The sequence below is a fragment of the Malaclemys terrapin genome, chromosome 4, assembly GCF_027887155.1.
Source record: "Malaclemys terrapin pileata isolate rMalTer1 chromosome 4, rMalTer1.hap1, whole genome shotgun sequence".
Lineage (NCBI taxonomy): Eukaryota > Metazoa > Chordata > Testudines > Emydidae > Malaclemys > Malaclemys terrapin.
The window spans coordinates 61,675,748-61,694,756 of NC_071508.1; the positions used below are offsets into that span (position 1 = coordinate 61,675,748).

At 42.8% G+C, this 19,009-nt stretch overlaps 1 protein-coding gene across 2 annotated transcripts in view; it reads right to left on the reverse strand.

Moving 5' to 3' along the window:
• TCP11L1 (t-complex 11 like 1) overlaps positions 1-17,457 on the reverse strand; it is a 28,637-nt gene extending 11,180 nt beyond the window's left edge. The window contains exons 1-8 of one of the 2 annotated variants that reach the window (XM_054028535.1): positions 17,102-17,457; positions 13,967-13,998; positions 12,729-12,893; positions 8,019-8,151; positions 6,247-6,367; positions 5,435-5,655; positions 4,304-4,440; positions 3,634-3,827 (exon numbers count right to left, since the gene is read on the reverse strand). In XM_054028535.1, coding sequence (XP_053884510.1) covers positions 3,634-3,827; positions 4,304-4,440; positions 5,435-5,655; positions 6,247-6,367; positions 8,019-8,151; positions 12,729-12,882 — 960 coding nt within the window. In that variant the 5' untranslated portion in view covers positions 12,883-12,893; positions 13,967-13,998; positions 17,102-17,457. Of the gene's footprint in view, positions 1-3,633; positions 3,828-4,303; positions 4,441-5,434; positions 5,656-6,246; positions 6,368-8,018; positions 8,152-12,728; positions 12,894-13,966; positions 14,087-17,101 lie in introns of both variants that reach the window. The other variant, XM_054028536.1, reaches the window with a different exon arrangement.
• Positions 17,458-19,009: the final 1,552 nt, after the last annotated feature.

The following is a 19,009-nucleotide window of genomic DNA, read 5'->3' on the forward strand; positions in this document are numbered from 1 at the left end:
TCAAACTACGCAGAGACCAGGCTCGAGTAATTCTAGTCGCTCCAGCGTGGCCGAGACAACACTGGTACACCACACTGTTGGAGCTCTCGGTTCAGACACCGATCCCGCTTCTGTTGTGTCCAGATCTCATCTCTCAGGACCACGGCCGACTACGTCACCCCGACCTACAATCACTCCACCTCACGGCATGGCTGCTCCATGGTTCACCCAGGCAGAGCGGCAATGCTTGCACTCTGTCCAACAGATTCTGCTGAGCAATAGGAAGCCTTCAACACGGACCACGTACTTGGCCAAGTGGAAGCGGTTCTCCTGTTGGTGTGAACAACGAGCCATGTCCCCGTTACAGGCACCTATTCCTCTCATATTGGAATATCTCCTCTCCCTAAAACAGCAGGGTTTGGCGATATCTTCAATTAGAGTTCACCTGGCCGCTATATCGGCCTTTCACCCAGGGGAACTCGCGTCCTCGGTATTCTCTAACCCGATGGTCGTTAGATTCCTCAAGGGCTTAGACCGGATGTACCCACAACAACGTCAGCCCGTTCCGACGTGGGATCTCAACCTGGTTCTCTCTAAGCTCACAGGGCCTCCATTCGAGCCACTAGCCACCTGTTCACTTCTGTATCTATCCTGGAAGACAGCCTTCCTCGTAGCCATCACCTCAGCAAGCCGCGTTTCTGAAATCAGGGCGCTTACATCCGAGCCCCCTTACACGGTTTTCCATAAGGATAAAGTGCAGCTTTGTCCACATCCTGCCTTTCTTCCTAAGGTGGTCTCTCCGTTTCACTTGAATCAAGATATATTTCTCCCAGTCTTCCATCCTAAACCACATGCTACTCGCCAAGACCAGCGTTTGCATTCTTTGGACGTACGCAGGGCCCTGGCTTTCTATATTGACCGCACAAAGCACTTTAGAAAGACGACGCAACTCTTCGTTGCAGTGGCCGACCGGATGAAAGGCTTACCGGTCTCCTCACAACGCCTATCCTCCTGGATCACGTCTTGCATCCGGACTTGCTATGACCTGGCAGGTGTCTCAACACCGCACCTCACTGCTCACTCCACGAGGGCCCAAGCTTCCTCGACTGCCTTCCTGGCTCAGGTTCCGATCTAGGACATTTGTAGAGCTGCAGTTTGGTCATCAGTCCACACATTTGCAGCTCACTACACACTGGTACAGCAGTCCAGGGACGATGCTGCATTCGGATCAGCAGTTTTGCACACAGCAATGTCTCACTCCGACCCCTCCACCTAGGTAAGGCTTGGGAGTCACCTGATTGGAATCGATATGAGCAAGCACTCGAAGAAGAAAAGACGGTTACTCACCGTTGTAACTGTTGTTCTTAGAGATGTGTTGCTCATATCCATTCCAAACCCGCCCCCCTTCCCCACTGTCAGAGTAGCCGGCAAGAAGGAACTGAGGGGGCGCCGGGTTGGCTGGGGTATATATCCAGCGCCATGAAGGCACCACTCTAGGGGGCTCCACAGCCGACCCGCCGGGTGTTGCTAGGGTAGAAAATTCTCCGACGATCGTGCACGGGGCACGCGCACACCTGATTGGAATGGATATGAGCAACACATCTCGAAGAACAACAGTTACAACGGTGAGTAACCGTCTTTTTCTCTCTCTCTAGGACCCTTCAAGGGATTGGTGTTGCAGTGGGATAGTGCACCAGTCTTTTATTTCCAACACCTAATTACACAATCAGTCTAGTCAAATATGGTCCATCTAATCTGATGTTTTCCCTATAACAGTGGACAGTGCAAGAAATCCACAATGAACAATTATAGAATAACCTTCCTATGGGAGAAATCTTTCTACACAGGTTAGTTAGTGACTGGTTTATGCACTGAAGATGTTTGTATCCATTATACATTTTTTATCCTAAGGTAGACCCAAGGTTAAGTGTCACTAAACGTTTCATCTTAGTGCTTAGAGGACCTTTGTTTCCATCTCAAATACCACTATTTACATTTATTAAAACTCAGCATGATAGGCAGTTTGAGCTCCAGAAAGATCCAGGAGTGGAGTATCAGGGATTAGCAGGTGAGAACCAAGGTGATTTAACAGAGCTGTGTTGGTAAACTTGCACAATGCCTGGCTTTATCTAATGTTTTCAGTCCCTCGCTTTAATGAGCATTAATTCAATTCACAAAAGAATGTTTTTAAAAAAATGCTTATGTTTCATCTTTGAATTACTCAGCTTCTATTACAGATGGATTTGTTTCAAGACAAACGAATAAAAATATTCTCCTTTTGAGATAAAAAGTTAAAACGTATTGGGTTACTACATTCAAAATAAAGCAGGAGAGTTATCAATTAATGGATCACATTACACCAATCATAATTTATAGTGAACAATGTAAACTTTTGTAGCTCAGTTGTGAATGTTAGTTTTCTGAACTCTCTCACACGTGCCTTCCTCTCAAAACAGAGTTACAGGGAAATACATTAGATGGTTCATAAGATACAAGTTACAACTACCATAAAGGGGAAAGATTTTGTAGAGTGTTCATCCTGGGTGGGCAAACAGCTGTTTGATTACTTAACTCAATGTCAGTACTGGACATATCATATCCCTTATGCTTCTCCTCCATCAAACTGAATACAATAGTCAAAGTCAATGGAATAACTCTAGGTTTATAGTGGTACAACAGAATCTAACTGCACTGCTTCTGCAATAAGCTGAAGGTTGTAAATCTAGTTTAAATTCAGAGGTTTGGGTTCAGAATCTTCCCAGCAATGAACTAGCCGTCCAGCTCTTAAAGATAAGAAGGTAAGAGACAGTTGATTCAAGACAGAAAGACAGACAATTCTTCTCCTGCAAAATCCTAAACCCCGAGATTTATGCTGTGAGCCTCATACACAAACAGCTATTAAACAGACATTTTGCATGCATAAAACCAGACATTAGTAACCAAAACATCTGCTCAGCCATGCAGAAAGAACTCTGAAGCATCTTTTTTCTTTACAATAGCTGCAACTCACATAACATAATGCAGTTTATGAACCGCTGTAGTGAGAGCCCATGTGACAGTGTTTGAGACATATATACATATATAACCCACAGAAAATTACAAAAATCATATACAGAAAGTTCATAGTGGAACTCCCTAAAGGAACACCTGTTAAAGAAGTAACCTGATAAAAAGAATACATTATGATTTGTATTACAGTAGCATCCAGGGGTCCCACTGAGATTGGAACACTCCTGTGCGGGGCACTGTGCAAAGTATTAGACTATCGCGGTCCTGAAGAGCTTACAATCTAAATAGACAAGACAGAAAAATGGTGGGAGGGAAGACAGAGGCACAGAAAAGGAAATGACTTGTGCAGTGCCACAGAGCCAGGAACAGAACCCAAATCTCCTGATTCCCAGTCCAGTGATCTATACAGTAGATTACGCTACCTCACCTTCAGTTAAACTTCAGTTTTGAAAAAGAAAAAAAAAAAAAAAGATTTCAGAATGGAGTCATCCTATTAAAAGAACTGCAAGAGCTCCAGTTAAATCCTAAATCTTTTAGTATTTTATGTCAAGGACAAGGTTATGGATCCAAATGATTTCTGCTATATCACCAAAAACAGTGTAGAAAATTAAATAGAAGAAGCTACGTCTTCTCTTAAATACCTACTTCTGGGAAAGGCCTGTGCACATGATCCCACTTAAGCAGCTTTAGATATGCCCAATTCTGCACAGCAGCAGGACACAATACAGGAACTCCACTAGCAGCAGCACCAACACCAGGGGAAGGTGGATTTTTACACTTCAAATTGGCAAGATCATCTGATGCTTCTTGCAGCCAGTCGGTGACAAAGTCTAGAGAATCTGAAAGAAAGCATTTTGGTAAAAATCTTATTTTCAGGAGTTATCTTTTTCCCCCCCATGAATAGTTTTCAAATAATACCACTACTAGTCTTTCCTACTACCCATGGTGCTAGTTACTGAGATGCATTTTATTTACTTTATGATTCAGAACTTCTGCAAGATACCAAAACAGATTGAACACAGAGAACCTCTTGGATGGAAACCACAAATTAATCTGGCAGTACTACAGACAAGCATGTTGATGCTGATTTATAGTGTCATATATTATACTGATATCCTGGGTCTGGGTTTGTTTTTTGTTTTGAAATGCAGAATTGTTGTACCGGTAAATTTCTTGAATTGAAGCTTAGGGACCAGAGTATCTCTATTTGAATTATGGACCAATGTAACAAAATACTGAATTTGGTGGGTTGTTTTGTGTTTGTGACGCCAACATGCAAAGGCACATCATTTAGAAGAGGAAAAAAAAGTCATACTTGGCTGTTTCTCAAAAATCTTCTGAAACTTCTCTCTTTCGTATTCAACAGATTGTTGCATTAAATGCGGCCTAATGCTACTGACAGCAAAGTTAGCCATGTCCATTTTCATTAAGTCTAATACATAGAAAATTGCTCTGGAGAAAGAAAGAAAAGAAAAGAAAAAAAGAGGTTATTTTTTCAAGCAGGGCTGCACATGTTTAAAATGTAGTTTGCAAGACTTACTTAGCATAGACTGTCCAAGGAAATGAGCTATTAAGAACATTAAAAAAGCATGGTAAGTATTTATATGGAGCTTGAAGTCTTGGGAAAGAGCGCCAGGGTAATGAGGCTTGTTCCCCTGTAAAGAAACTTCTGAGAATGTACTAGAGTCCTTTTCACAGATCAGTTCTCTTGGGACACGTCATCACATGCTGAATTTAGGAAAGTCTAACATGAGGCTTATCACTATACATGTGTATACTCTGACCTGTGTCAACCAAATGGCTCAATACACAACTGATGACAGTTAACAAAATTCCCTAGAACTGTTGAGAACTTGCACAATTTATTTAAATGAGATAGTAACAAAACGGAAAATAGCATCAGACATATCCAGGCCCTATATGCTTTCCACTTTTAAACACCTGTAATATATTCTTTTATTACGTATGAGAAAGGAGGTGGAGGGGGAGAAATGAGGGAAGAATTGGTAGAAGACCACCCTAAAGCTGAGTGAACTTTATTATTTTCTAAATTATTTAATGTATATCAGCAGAAAGGAAAAGTGAACAAGGAATTCATGCTTTTTCTTAAGATGGTCTCCCAATATCCAGGGAAAGATTCTCTTACCTAAATATGCCATTTCAGAAAATGATTGTTTCCAATTACACAAAGCTACAGAGAAATACCTTCAGTCCACCAGAACCAAAAGGGTCCTTGCTAATAGCTGCTGGAATTTTCTTCTTTATAGTTTTCCCCCTCTGCTTGCTTTATATTTTTCTAGAAAGAATTTTTTGCTAGCGGACTGTATATGTCACCAGCATGCACAAGTAAAATTTGGATCTTTAACAAGGATCTACAAGCAAATCTGAAATTAATTAAGTGACCCACAGTCTGATTCCTTGCAATTCCTTATCGTCATTCCAGTACCTGAATAGTGGGACTATTTCATGAATGTCTTTCAGTTTCTTAATTTCCTCATCTCTAACTGGAGCACAAAGGGTCCCCATCATTCCGATGATGAATTCTGCCAGCTTAGAAATATCCAGGGCCCCGTTCACTGCCTCCTGCTTTATCAACTCCAGATCCAGAACTTCAGTAATCTGATTTCTTAATCTAGTATGACCAGGCAATAAGAAAGATAGAAGAGTCTGAAAGAAAGCAAATTTTCATTTTGTTAGTTTTTCACAACAAACAACATTATTGTTTCACCATCTTACAAAGGAACTGAATAATGGTCTGAATTAACAACCAACTTCATGCTGGATTTCTATGGCAGATGCCGTCTTAATAGTTTTTCAAAACATAGGGCCACAAAAATTACACAGTATATTTTTTAATCATAGTTTTTCTGCATTCTATACTGCATTGGTGTTATTCAGATTGCAAGCTCTTTGGGACAGGGACGGTTTTTTCGGTGGTGGGTTTTTTCGCTAAATCTAGATTGGTGCCTCTAAGTGCTACTGTAGCAAAAATAATTAATGTCACATTTTGCTACTGCAACCTCAGAATTATTAAAGTAACATTACCTGCAACCTTCCCTTCATCTAACATGACTCGGCATTTCTTGCTTTCGCATTTGATTATTTTTCCCCCATGTGTCCATACAGCCTATAGATAAAGCTATCATCTAGACTTCTACAGAGCATTTTGCCATCGCTGTATAACAACTGTGTGTATACAGTTTGCGTATCTGTGCCATGTAATCTCTGTAAATTACTTCTGATGTCACACCTTCTTACCTCTTTAATCTCCCCCACAAGTTTAATTGACTGATCATATGTTGGTGGATCTTCGCTTAACTGGGCTTCCAGACAGTCCCAAAAAGCTTTATGTACAATCTCCTTTACAGTTTTCTCCAGGCTGTTAGTAAACACAACAATATCAAAGTTAGTATCTTACATGTAATGAATTAGAGAGGTTTAGAGGAGAAAACTGCCATTTTAATCAGGCACAAGAGTATAAAAACTGGAATGATTTGGAATGGCTGACATCACAGCTAAAAAGATACAGAGCAGGTGAAAAACAAAACAAAAACAAGACCCTTAAAAGCATCCAGAAAACGCTACTTCTAAAAGTAATCTATAAAGAGAAGACAAATCACAAAATCAATTTATTTCATCTTCACGTGAACAACATCAGTGTTTCTTAGCAATACATAACCCAATTAATTTCCTAGAAGCGGTGCAAGTCCTTTGGGTAAAATTTGAAAAGTGAAACCAGAATGTAATAGCAGTGAGGTATTTCCTTCATGACTGAGCACAACTCACCGCTTGTCAAAATACATGGGCATTAAGATATTTTTACTAAATTGGACGATCAAATTCAGAGTTAGTGTAAATAATCCCATTACTTCAACAACAAGTTACAAGTTTCAATGTTTTGATTTAATTGTGCAACTCTACTGAAGCTGCAAATGTTCACACCAGATCTGAATGCGGCCTTGATCCTTTTCTGAAGATGCCTGGAGCTACCTTGGAATTCTTACTCCATTAACCACGGAAGTTCAGGCAAATCCTGAAAGCAGTAACCATTTGTTCTGTTGTGGAAAATTAACCACTCGTTGTGTTTGAATCAGAAAATGCCTGAGGCTCCTTTAATTTTATGCGAGCATATATGCAAGGAGAGTCAGCATAGCCCCATGCAAAGTGGCAAGCTGCTCTGCCCTCCTTAATCTTTAACCAGCTTTTAAAGGTTAAAACCACAGACAAATTACACATACTTCCGTTTTAATTACCTTATTTGGAATACATTGCAAAATCAATACAGGCCAAAAGCAAAAACAATCATCTCCCCCTCTAGGCCCCTCCTGTTACTCACTGTCTGTTCTTTTGCGGTCAGCGACCTTTCTAACACAACTGTTGCAGTTATATATTTCATAAGCCTGGAAAATTACAAATTGTATTTCTTGGGGACTTTTCCACCGTGACTCCTCCTACCTCTTGACACACAGAAACAAGCAGGATCTTCGTGTAAGGCCTGCAAGTAAGCTTGACCAAACTCAGGGCCTTGACTAAAGTGTACCCTGCTAAATTTTCCTCACAGTTCCAAGAGCAACTTAAGGGTATGTCTAACGCTACAGCTGCAGCGCTTCAGTCCAGACATTACCTATGCCGACAGGAGGGGTTCTCCCATTGGCGTAACGGCAATTCGCCTCCCCGAGAGTCGGTAGGAATTCTTCCGTCAACCTACCGCTATCTAAATGGGGACTTACGTTGGCTCAGGGATGAGGATATTTCACACACCCAACCGACATAGTTAATCCGACCAAATTTTCTAGTGTAGACCAGGCCCAAGAGTCAACTTTAGATAGTTACTACAAAGGAAGAGGATGTTAAAGAATATAGAAGAGTAAAATAGTGGTGCTAGAATGAAAAAGTGGTGAAAAGCTAAAAAACACATTACAATTCTTTTCATGGAATTTTTCCCCAAAAGTATCTGCATATTCCACTCTTTACATCCAAAGGAGTGATATAAACTGCTATTTCTTTCTTTCTATCAGTAACCATCTTACCTGCCTTCTGGTAATTCAGCTGGTTTAATCTGGAAGCCTCCATTGACTACAATTTCATGTGCTAACGCCATATTGGAAACTCCTTTTGCTGTTTCCATCAGCTCTTTCATCGACACAAGCCGAGGGGGACTAGCTGTAACATTAACAAATATATGACATTTAATTATTCATTCAGAAGCTGGAGGTAAGATCCTCCTCCACCTTTCTGGGCCTCTTTCCACCAGTCGGCCACTACAAAGGGGATGTAGAGCCAGTAGACAAGCCCAGCTGAGGATTCCCTCGATGTCATAGATCTGATGAGGCTGCTTCCTCTACAGCACTGTTGTGCTCCAATCAGCCATTAACTAGGCCCCAAAATGCCTCCCTCCATAAAACACATCTTCTTTTAGGGCTATAGAATCAAGTCCTTCCCAGGTGAAGGGGGCAAACCATTTCTACAAAATATGCAGACAATATTGTGGGGCCAAAAAGCTTCATATGCAACTTCACCATTCAGTCCTGGAGATTTCTGCTGCATTTATTATGTGCACATTGCCATTTGGATTGTACATTTTTCAAGGCAGGGAGGGATCTCGTCTTCCAAAGTATCTGTAAAGCACTTACACCACCACCACCAGCACTATCCAAGAAAACAGCTAGTTTTCCCTTCTCTACTTCCGGTGGAACCAGCAACCTACTTGCCCCGTTTCCTGAAACCAGGGTCTTGCCATTCTTAACTTGCTAATGATTTCAAGGCCTAACCTGTGCTCTGATGCAACAGCTCTTCTCCTTCCATTCATCTCTGTATGCTCAATGGGACACGGGTTGCTCCATATCCTAGAGCACGGCAAGAAGCCTGAGACTGGGGTTTGGAGTGGCATGAGAATTAGAAATTGCACACAGGAATGGGAGGCAGCAGGACACCACACACACCAGGTCCAGCGTTCATTAGGTAGTAAAGGAAGGAGTAACTAGCTATAGAAAAATGGGAGGTGGAAGGTCACTGGGTGGTAAAACCAAGCCTTGAAAACGGTACCAGCTGTCTGAACATAGTGGGAACTAGTGCTCCAATTTCTCCTGACTTAGGTTATATAACATCCCAGGGCTGATGTTACTGTGATACAGAATGCATTAGCAGCATGTAGAAATAAATGTGGTAAAGGTGGTGATGATATAATAGATGCTGATTAAGGGAGTAATGCTGCACCCACTGAAATCAACTGGAGCTTTGCCGTTGACCTTCTTAGGAGAAGGTCTCCCCCCAAGTTGTGCTTGTAGCAGTGCTGACCTCAGTGCTAAGCACAGAGACAGACCAGGCCTGCAACAAGCTATTCTGAGTAATAAAGCATGTGCCTTCCAAAAACTGAGAAGAAAAGGGAAGAGAGCTCTTCTCTGGTCCAATCATCTGTGAGAAGAGACCATATCATTAGTGCCATCAGATGAATAGAGGGCTGGCCAGACTTCTCCCCAGCTGCACAGAAGGAAAAGTGAGAAAGAGGAATATAAAGAACAGAAAGCAAGGATTGGTTGCTCTGTCACCCTGTGATTGTGATAATTCTGTCACTTCAATTCCAATCTTGGCAAAAACATTACATATAATTACAGACACCCCACCCCCCATACTGAAATAAAACCCTTTGATCCATACTAATCACACATTAGGTTAATTTGGAATACATTTTTTTAGATCAATTAACAGGTTTATATAATTGGGATTATGCAGGTAGCAACCTTCTACATGAAACAGGCCCTTCATTGAGAAGCCTTTCCCCAATTGTCTGCTATACAAAGTGTCATTTATTTAAGAATTACTTGTGCCACTTTGTCATAAACAGCTCTTCAATTCACCCGGCACTTTATACGCTTGCATATTACTGCCTAGGGTTTGATCCTGCACAATGCCTGTGGGGAGTATTGCGAAGTCTGAAGAGATGAGCAGACAGGCAGTGCACTCAGCCTGCATTTAAATCAAAGTGCTCTTGCCTGATTGCTAAATTATTCCTGCCTAACAGCAGAAGTAAAGACTAAGAAGGGAAACTATAGCTAAGCACCTAATTTGTATGCTGAAAAATGCACTTAAGCACATCTCTTCAGACACACACATCTCTTGACCACAGCCCCTTCTTTACCCAGCACTCATGACTAGCTACCTCTCAGTGCAGAGGACTATGCCTACCACTTGACTTTTGCTTTTGCTCACACATGTATGGCAGCACGCTGGACTCTCTGAAGGGCATCTTGCAATATCAGGGCTTAGAGCATAAATCCCAAAGGGAATGTCTCTTGTGTTTGATACAGCTCCAAACACCATCATGCTCAACAAATAATTAGCACTGTTTTTAAAAACAAAAACACAAATAATAAAATGCATTGTATTCAATGGCTCAAGACATAATTGTTGCCAGGCTTTTGCAAATAATATCTGGGGTAATTCTGTTTCTTTAGCCATAAGCAGAAATCATACCCAGGGAAATTCCCATTTGCTTTTTCATTTGTTTTACCTATAGGGACTTGCTAGTCATACCAGACTTTTCAGAGTCAATAGTAATATCATAACCAGCTCCTATATTAAACACAAATACACCAAACAAGAAAGACCATACTCTGGCAATAAACCTTAACACAACGTGATGATCTGGCAAGAATGTTTGTCACTGCCTTGTAGCATTAGGACTGAAAATGTTTCCAGCCCCATTAAAGCTCATTAATTTTCAGACTTAAGGTATACTACACTGACTGACAGAACCAAAAGCTGACATACCCTTCGATTTGACCTCTTTTGGGGGGTAAGGTCCCTTTGAAGGTTAAGAAAACTATTAAACTATAAACCAAAGGATACAACCCTCCAGAAAGCTAAGCGGATGGATTGGATGATGTAACAAGAAAATGAGCATACTATATTGGGCCAGATCCTGTAAATACTTAGACACTCAAATATTCCCACTGAAGTCAGATGACTCACAGGGGTTCTCAAATTGAGGGTCGTGATCTCTTATTATATGGGGTCATAAGCTGTCAGCCACCACCCTCAAGCCCCGCTTTGCCTCCAGCTTTTATAATAGTGTTAAATATTTTTTAAAATGTGGTTTTAATTCATGAAGGGGTCACACTCAGAGGCTTACGATGTGAAAGGGGTCACCAATACAAAAGTTTGAGAAGCACTGAGTTACTCAGATGCATAAGTATTTGCAGGTGCAGGCCCTTGGTTAGGATCACAGACACAGGCATGCACATGATACATGTGTAGAATACACCACTCTACTGATTCTGGTTCACAGTAATGTTAGGTGCAAAGGGCTGAAGTTTATTAATATCCTGTGCAGGACCGGCTCCAGGGTTTTTGCCGCCCCAAGCAGCAGGAAAAAAAAAAAAAAAAGAGCCGCGATCGCAATTGCGATCGGTGGCACTCCGGCGGCAGCTCCACTGCACTGCTTTCTTCTTCAGCGGGAGTTCGGCGGCAGGTGCTTCCCTCCAAGAGGGACCTGCCGCCCAATTGCAGCCGAAGAGCCTGACATGCCGCCCCTTCCCCTTGGCCGCCCCAAGCACCTGCTTGCTGGGCTGGTGCCTGAAGCCGGCCCTGATCCTGCGCTTTCCTTCCCTCCTCCCTTATGGGTAGCTCTAGGCATAAGCGGACCTTGTGACCATAGGACCTCTATTATTTGCCTGTGGGCTTTCAGCAACAGTAGGGTTTAAAGTAGATGTAAATTTCACATAGTAGTGGAGGGTGTAAAAGACACTATTTCAAATGTTCATGGGAGCCTCCATATGACCACAGGTTTTTCTACAATAGCACTTGTATTCTCCCCCAACAAAACACAGCACCCGGAGAATGATTGCAAGAAACCTGAATGCTGCTCCTTGTGGGCAATGGGAACTGCTAGAGGAGGACACACAGAGCTCTTTCCCCCACCACACAGAGGCTGGCTATATATAGTGTGCCTCTGAGACCCTGCTAGTTTGGGACCTAAATTTGGCTCCCTGTACTTTTCAAAAATCAATCAGATACAAAAAGCACAGAAAACAATTATTTCGAAAATGACAAATGGCCAAATTCTGAAGCCCTTATTCATGGAAAATTTTCCATTTATTTAAATAAGAGTTTTGATAACATAAGGATTTGGCCCAGTAATTGCAAAAAGTGAACTGAAGGAACAACTCTTCTCTAGAAGGATGTGGGTGGTGATTTTACAATGGAAGGATAGCCAGATGGGGTGGCAAGCCCACAATGTTGCTGAGCACCTTCCACCCACGTTAACTTTAATAAGGATAGAAGGCATTGTGCACCTTTTAGGATCAGACCCTAAATAACCAAGGAGAGTAAAATTATGAGTTGATGACAATGGAATTCCAGGACTACTTCTAGTGACAGCTTTCACTTCCTTCCTATAACTAACTGGAATGAATTTCAAGCTTACTTTGGAAGAAGAAACACATTTGTTGGTTTTTATTCTGGTACTGTGGCCTGATCAGGAGTGCTTGAGGGGTCAATTAACTTATGGCAGTCTTACCCAGCCTCCCTATGGGTTGCTTCACAGGACAGAAAAGCCAATGACATTAAAGGAAAAAAATGTTTCCTTCTCCTTTTTAATTATTAATGATCGATACAATATTTAATTAATTACACAATAGTTAATTGCGCAGCACCCAGTGAGCCTTTTAAAAGAATCTAAATATTTATCTTCACAACAAGAAAAATACATTTTTGTACTTTATTTTAACAGATTTGCTTACATTGAGCTCTGTTGCATCTGTGTGGACTTGAGGTACTTTGTCGTATCCTTTCTCTCATAGATTGATCTGGGTTGTTCAAGCTGTCCTCTTGGATATCCTCTGAATCACTTGATTTTTCTTCACTTGTATGTGGAATATCAGGATCCTGAGACATTTTCAATGTTTCTTTTTTTTAGGGAAGAGGTGAAAAAAACAGAATGGAACTGAATTAATATACACTCTTCCTGCCCTTGCAAAAAAAACCAAACAAACAAAAGCCAGCAAAATTCTCTGTATAGTTTTAGATAAATCAGAGATCCTCCTTCTTGATTTTTTTAAAGGTTCAAAATAAGGATATCCTTTCAATGCAGTTATCATTTACTCAATATTTTTGTTCACAAGCCCTCAAAAATCTGAAACTGTTTCCTTCCCATAATGTACAAGATACAGATATTTTGTCTCGTTTGTTTTTTTAGGATTGCTAACAAGTGCTTGACTTTTTAAATATATATTAAAAGAAGAGAGACCCTTGAAGCAATTTTATGCACATACATTACTTGGATTTTGAAATCAGATAGAAGAAGAAAAGTAGATTACATTTTTAACCTACCATTTTAGACATTATACCTACTAAGGAGTGTAATAAAGTGTTTTGCTCATATGTTCCAGAACTGTAGCCAAATTCGGCACTGACTTATTATCAGAACTCAGTGTAATCCACCTGAAAACAATGGGATCCATCTGAAGATAGTGAGGTAAATCAATGCAGAATCTGGCTCTTAAATTTTAATTCCATACAAGAAGCATGATTTATCCACACAGGGAAGTTAGGATGATTTATTAAAAAACACTGATTTAATAAACAACCAGTAGTTGTGGAGATTACAATGTTGGATTTTATAGCATAATATCACATCACATGCACTTTAGAATAATCCCTTGGTACACTGCAAAAGTGGCATTTGTAAAATATTTTGCTCAATTCAATAACTTTACATCCTTCAGAGAAAAAAGTGAATGCGAAATAGTTGAAGTAATTTGCAAAGACTATCTACTATACATTAAGTTACCGTTCACTGGTTGTGGCTTCAAGTAATAAATAATAATAATACCTAGCTCTTAAATGGAAAGCTAAAAACATGAAAAAATATATCATTGCTCTGAAATCAAATATCCAGCATCTCCCCAACCTCCCATTTCATAGAATATCCTCTGCATGAAAATAAAGAAAAAAACAAAACAAACAAACAAAAACTTACTTTTTCACTTAATAATATCCGTGGACCACAGGCTGCAAAAGATGAGAAAATCAGGCAGTCAGCAAGAGAAACCGTCCCAGGAGCACATCAAGGCTATTAAAGGTAAACTGGAGCACAGGCCTATACGGATGATAATGTAGCAGTAAGTAATACAGAGGAAATACAAGAAGCTGCTCTCAGTTTTTAATACAATAATTAAAAGACTGGACCTGGTGCATCCTACCTCCCTCATCTTAGAGGAGATAACAGGAAAACTCATCATGAATTATTTTGTATTACAGTAGTGCCTAAAGGGCCTGATTGTGGGAGGTGCTATACACATTCATGCAGGAAGAGACAGTACTCTGCCCCAAAGAACTTACAATCTAAATTGCCAAGACAGATAAAGGGTACGAGGCAGGAAGTATTTTTCCCATTTTACAAATGGGAAAGTGAGACACAGAGAGGTTAACTTGTGTAAGGTCACACAGGAAACCTATGGCAAAACCAGTAACTGAACCCAGATCACTTGTGTTCCAGTCCAGCGTTTTAGCCACAAGACCAGCCATGCCCCAATCTGTAAATTGCACCCTAGAGAGGAAAAGCTATGCCACTCATTTCTCTCTACAGCTCTGAACCAGCACCAGAATCACTGACCATCTCTATGTCACATTTCTAATCACTTGAGCCATCCAACCTCCACGTACAGGACTCCATCTAGTGCAAACGCACCAATGAGCAGAGCACCAATCCTGATGTCCTGGAGTCAATCTAATACTCAACTGAGACAAGAAATAGGCTCCATCCATGGAACATGGTTCTGTAGCCCACATGGATCAGCCAGCCAACCTCCTTGCCCCATGGCATGCAAGGGATAACCTGAGCTTTTTCCGATAGTACAGCAGCAGCTCCAACCAAGTTCCAGAGCCACCCCGTCCCCAGCACATGAGAAAGGTAAGGATGGAGACACCAGGATGTTCAATGGGCAGAAAGGGTAGAGCAAAGGATCTCAGGCCTGGAGAATGAAGGGTCACAGCTACAGTGAACAATGCAGCAATTAAGAGGTCTGATGACAAAAAAGCATCTAGAAGATGAGTACAGTGCTGGATGCTGTAGAAAAACCTAAGATGTATAAGGTAGGTCTTGTTAAACAAATGGAAGGGAAAAAATTGAAAACAATTTCTATTCACTTTTTCTTGGAAAATAGTGCCAACACAAAATTTCCCCAAATATATAAAACAGATTGGATTGTTACTAACTATCCATCCACATAATGTGGTTTCCACTGCAGTCCCAAACTGCTGCTTCCTTTGAAAAATGGGTTCCAGAAATTCTGAATCTGAAGTGCAAGCATGGCTGTATTAAAATCTCTCTCTCTCTCCTTATACACCACCACCACATCTGAGTGCGTCACAATCATTAATGGATTTAAACCTCACAACAACCCTGAGAAGTAGGGAAGTATTATCCTTATGTTACAGATGGAGAAATTGAGGCGTGGAGTGGATTAAGTGGTTTACTCAAGTTTATACAGCAGATCACTGGCAGAGCCAGGAACACAGACTAGAATTTGGCAGACATGGGCTATCTCCCAACCTACTAGAACATCCTTCTTATGCTACAGGCTGCACTCTAATTAGGCGGTCTCCACAAAATAAAAAAGACTAACAGCTATACTCTCCAGGCTACACAGTTTCACATATAAAATAAAAATTATTCTCCACATTTCATCTGTGCAGTGTCGCTTTGAAATCAGATGCCACCTGATCAAAAACCTTTTATGCATTTGAGGCAGTACTTGTTAGGTTAGTGTCTAATTTGCAATGGTCTATTTTCACTAGATTGTTACTATTGTCTATTAGAATGTATCTAGAACAACTCCCATTTGCACTGGTCAAATAAGCTTAACAATGCCTCTTCTGAATCAGCTAGCTGCATCTTTTGTAAAGAGTTTGGCGTCCATTCAATTAAATGAAAGGAGTCTGTTTCATTGGACTTTTAATTTAAAATATTTTTTTTAAACTTAAAAATAATAATTTTCATGGACATGGCTCATTTCATCCAAGGATCTCAAACTGTCCTGCAAATATTAATGTTAAATAAATGTTGCAAGGCCCCTGTGAGATATTATTCCCAGCTTTACAGGTGGGGATACTCAACCGCAGAGATGTTTAGGTCCCAATGTTGGAATGAGCTCTGAGATTTGTTCATGCGTAGCTCATTGCGACATCAGTATCAAAATCACAAATCAAGTCACCGCCCTCGCTGAGCATCTCGACAGACACTCCTCACCCTTTAATAAGTCTCTCGTCCAAAACCCACTGATTTCAATGGGAGTCTATTGATTTCCATGGCCTTTACATCAGGCCCTATCCACCTAGTGAGAACCCCATTTACAACTTCACAACATAATAGTAGTAGTGAGCACTATTGCTGTCCTCCTTAGTAAACAAGCCAGGGAATCATGGGCTCTAGACTGCCAAGGCAAAATACGCATGCAGAAACAGATAACATTTCTCTTGTTTTATTAATCCTTCCACCCAGTCCCACAAATGATGCCCTGGGACGCTATTCTGCTGGAGCTGACCTATTGAATTAAGGCAAGTACTGGAGTTATTTGTTTTGTCTACAGTACTGCATGATTTTGCTAATGGTTCCTTATCACCCCTTTTGGGGTGCAGAATATTAAGCATGACGGAGTCAAGCCAAACACGCACAGTAGGATGGCAGGAATAACAGGCTTTACCCACAAGCCTGCTGCGTACCTTAGTTATCAACCCCCACACACCATGCTGCCCACCCCACATGTAGAGCCAGAACTTCAACCCCAAGCAAAACAACAGGGACCAGACAGAAAGCGGGGCCTGACTCAGCACTGCAGCAGGGACACGGGGGCCTTTCCGCAGACAGGGAGCCGAGCCTGCCAGCCACACGCCAACGCACGGGCTGCTCCCCCAGCAGGGATGCGGGACGGAGCCGGCCTCCTGTTCCCCCCGGCAGCAAGCGGGCGGCCCCAGCCCCTAACCGGGAGGGGAGGGCGGGTGTCTCTCCAGCCACCATGGGGCGGGGGACAGGGAGCGGCTCGGGGCGGACACAGGGACGCGGATGCTGGCGCAGCTACCAGCCCATCGGCCAGGCTCGGCGCCCCTCGCTTACCTGGGCGGCGGGCTGGGGAACCCCTCCCGCCAGCAGCCCCAGTGACTCCAGGCACCGGCAGCGAGGCCGAGGGAGTGGGCGAGCGCCCGCGGCTCTCCCCCCGCAAGCCGGGCCCGGGCTACGGTGCGCGGAGGCTTTGCAAAAGGCCGGGAGCGGCCAGCCCCGCGCAGGGCGGCGTCATGGCTCTGAGCCGGGAAACCGGCGGCACAGCCGCAGCATCCGCAGCGCGGAGTCTCTCGGGGAACAGCCGGAGGATGCTGCGGAGCTGCAGTCAGCCAGGGCCCGGGGGCGGCGCTGGCTGCACCAGCCGCTGGAGGGGGCTGCGGGCAGGAGCGAGCCAGCTAAGGAGGGGAGCGCAGGTCCGTGGCTAGCCCGGCCCGTAGCCCCACCTGCTGGCGTGCGGGGGGCGGCCCCGCTCCTGTACCACACAGCTTCAGCCAATCGGCTGGGGTGAGAGGGAGCCGCTGTGCCACGGCCAGGCCCCTGCGCCCCGTGCTTCGCCGTCAGCCTTTGAGAAGATGCTGCTTGGCTTAAACAGTCAGAGTGTAGTAGGGGATCGCTCCACCCGGCGTCTTCAGCTGCTACATCGCGTGCTGACTTTCTGGTCAGAAGTAGGGAAAACTTCCCTATATTTCCCCTCCGAAGTAGCCGGGCCTAGCCAGCTTTACCGCACAGGGTGTGGCGCTGGGATACACACTGGGGCGGCTCTAGTACTCCTCGTACGCTTGTGTCTTCTGTAAGCGTAAAAAACACCTCTCTCATTTTAAAAGGGTGAAACCCATTCACAGCATCAAATTGGCATGAACCCTTTCCAAGACACCCTCTTCTCCTCCACCTTTCTAACCAGAGCCACAGAAGAGGAGGGTGAGGGGGAGTTTTCTTTACAAAAGAAAGAAAATCCCACATGTCCAACATGCTATGAATAAAGACTTTATATAGAAAAGGAAATGTATTTCCTCTGTTAAAAAAAATTGATCCCTTAATTCTTTAAAGTGCATAATTTTCCTTCCAACTAAGCTACAGTTATTTGATTCAGTAAAGGTCTTATAATGGAAGACTAAAAGCCCTTAGGGTAGATAACCTACCATATAACAATCTTTTTTTAACTTACATGAAGTGTCAGGTGACACCTTAAAGACTAACATTTATTTGGGCATAAGCTTTCATGGATAAAAAACCCAGTGAGGTTTTTTACCCACGAAAGCTTATGCCCAAATAAATCTGTTAGTCTTTAAGGTGCCACCGGACTTGTTTTTGTGGATACAGACTAACAGGGCTACCCCCTGATACTTGACCCCAACCATAGGATCAGGATAGAAAAGAATTTTAACAGTGACAAAGTTAGACTTATTACAGCATTCAAGTTATAAAGCTGTTGGAGGGTGAATGCAGAGTAACTATTACTATCTCCTTGTGGCTGCGTGGCATAGCAGGCTCTCCTCATCTAGCATTACCACCAGCTCTGGCCCTGAGGTGGTCTGCCTTGTCTCCTGAAAAGGCCCTGCAGTCAGTTCATCATATGTCCTCCTCCCCCCCAATCTGGGATAACAGAGTCCAAACAAGAATCAGACATCTTTAAATTGGGTCTTCATCCCCTGACTCTGGGCTCTGTGGTCCTTACAGCCCCCTCTTACAGCTTTCAAGAGTCCCTATCCCCTTATATCAGGGGGCTTCAAACCACATTCCCTTATGGCTGTTAAGGGAACCCAGAGAAGCCCTCCTCCTCTGGGTTCTAACCCAGGGACCCTGTAGTGAGCAGGCAAGGGCTGTCAATTCAGACCTACCCCCAGCTACCTCCCTGGACTTTTTGCTATGTCACGCTGGTAGCAGGGTTCCTACAGTCCCTTCCTAGGCCCACTGTGTACCTGTATTCTTCTGAGGTGCCACAGCCTCTCAACACTCACCCTT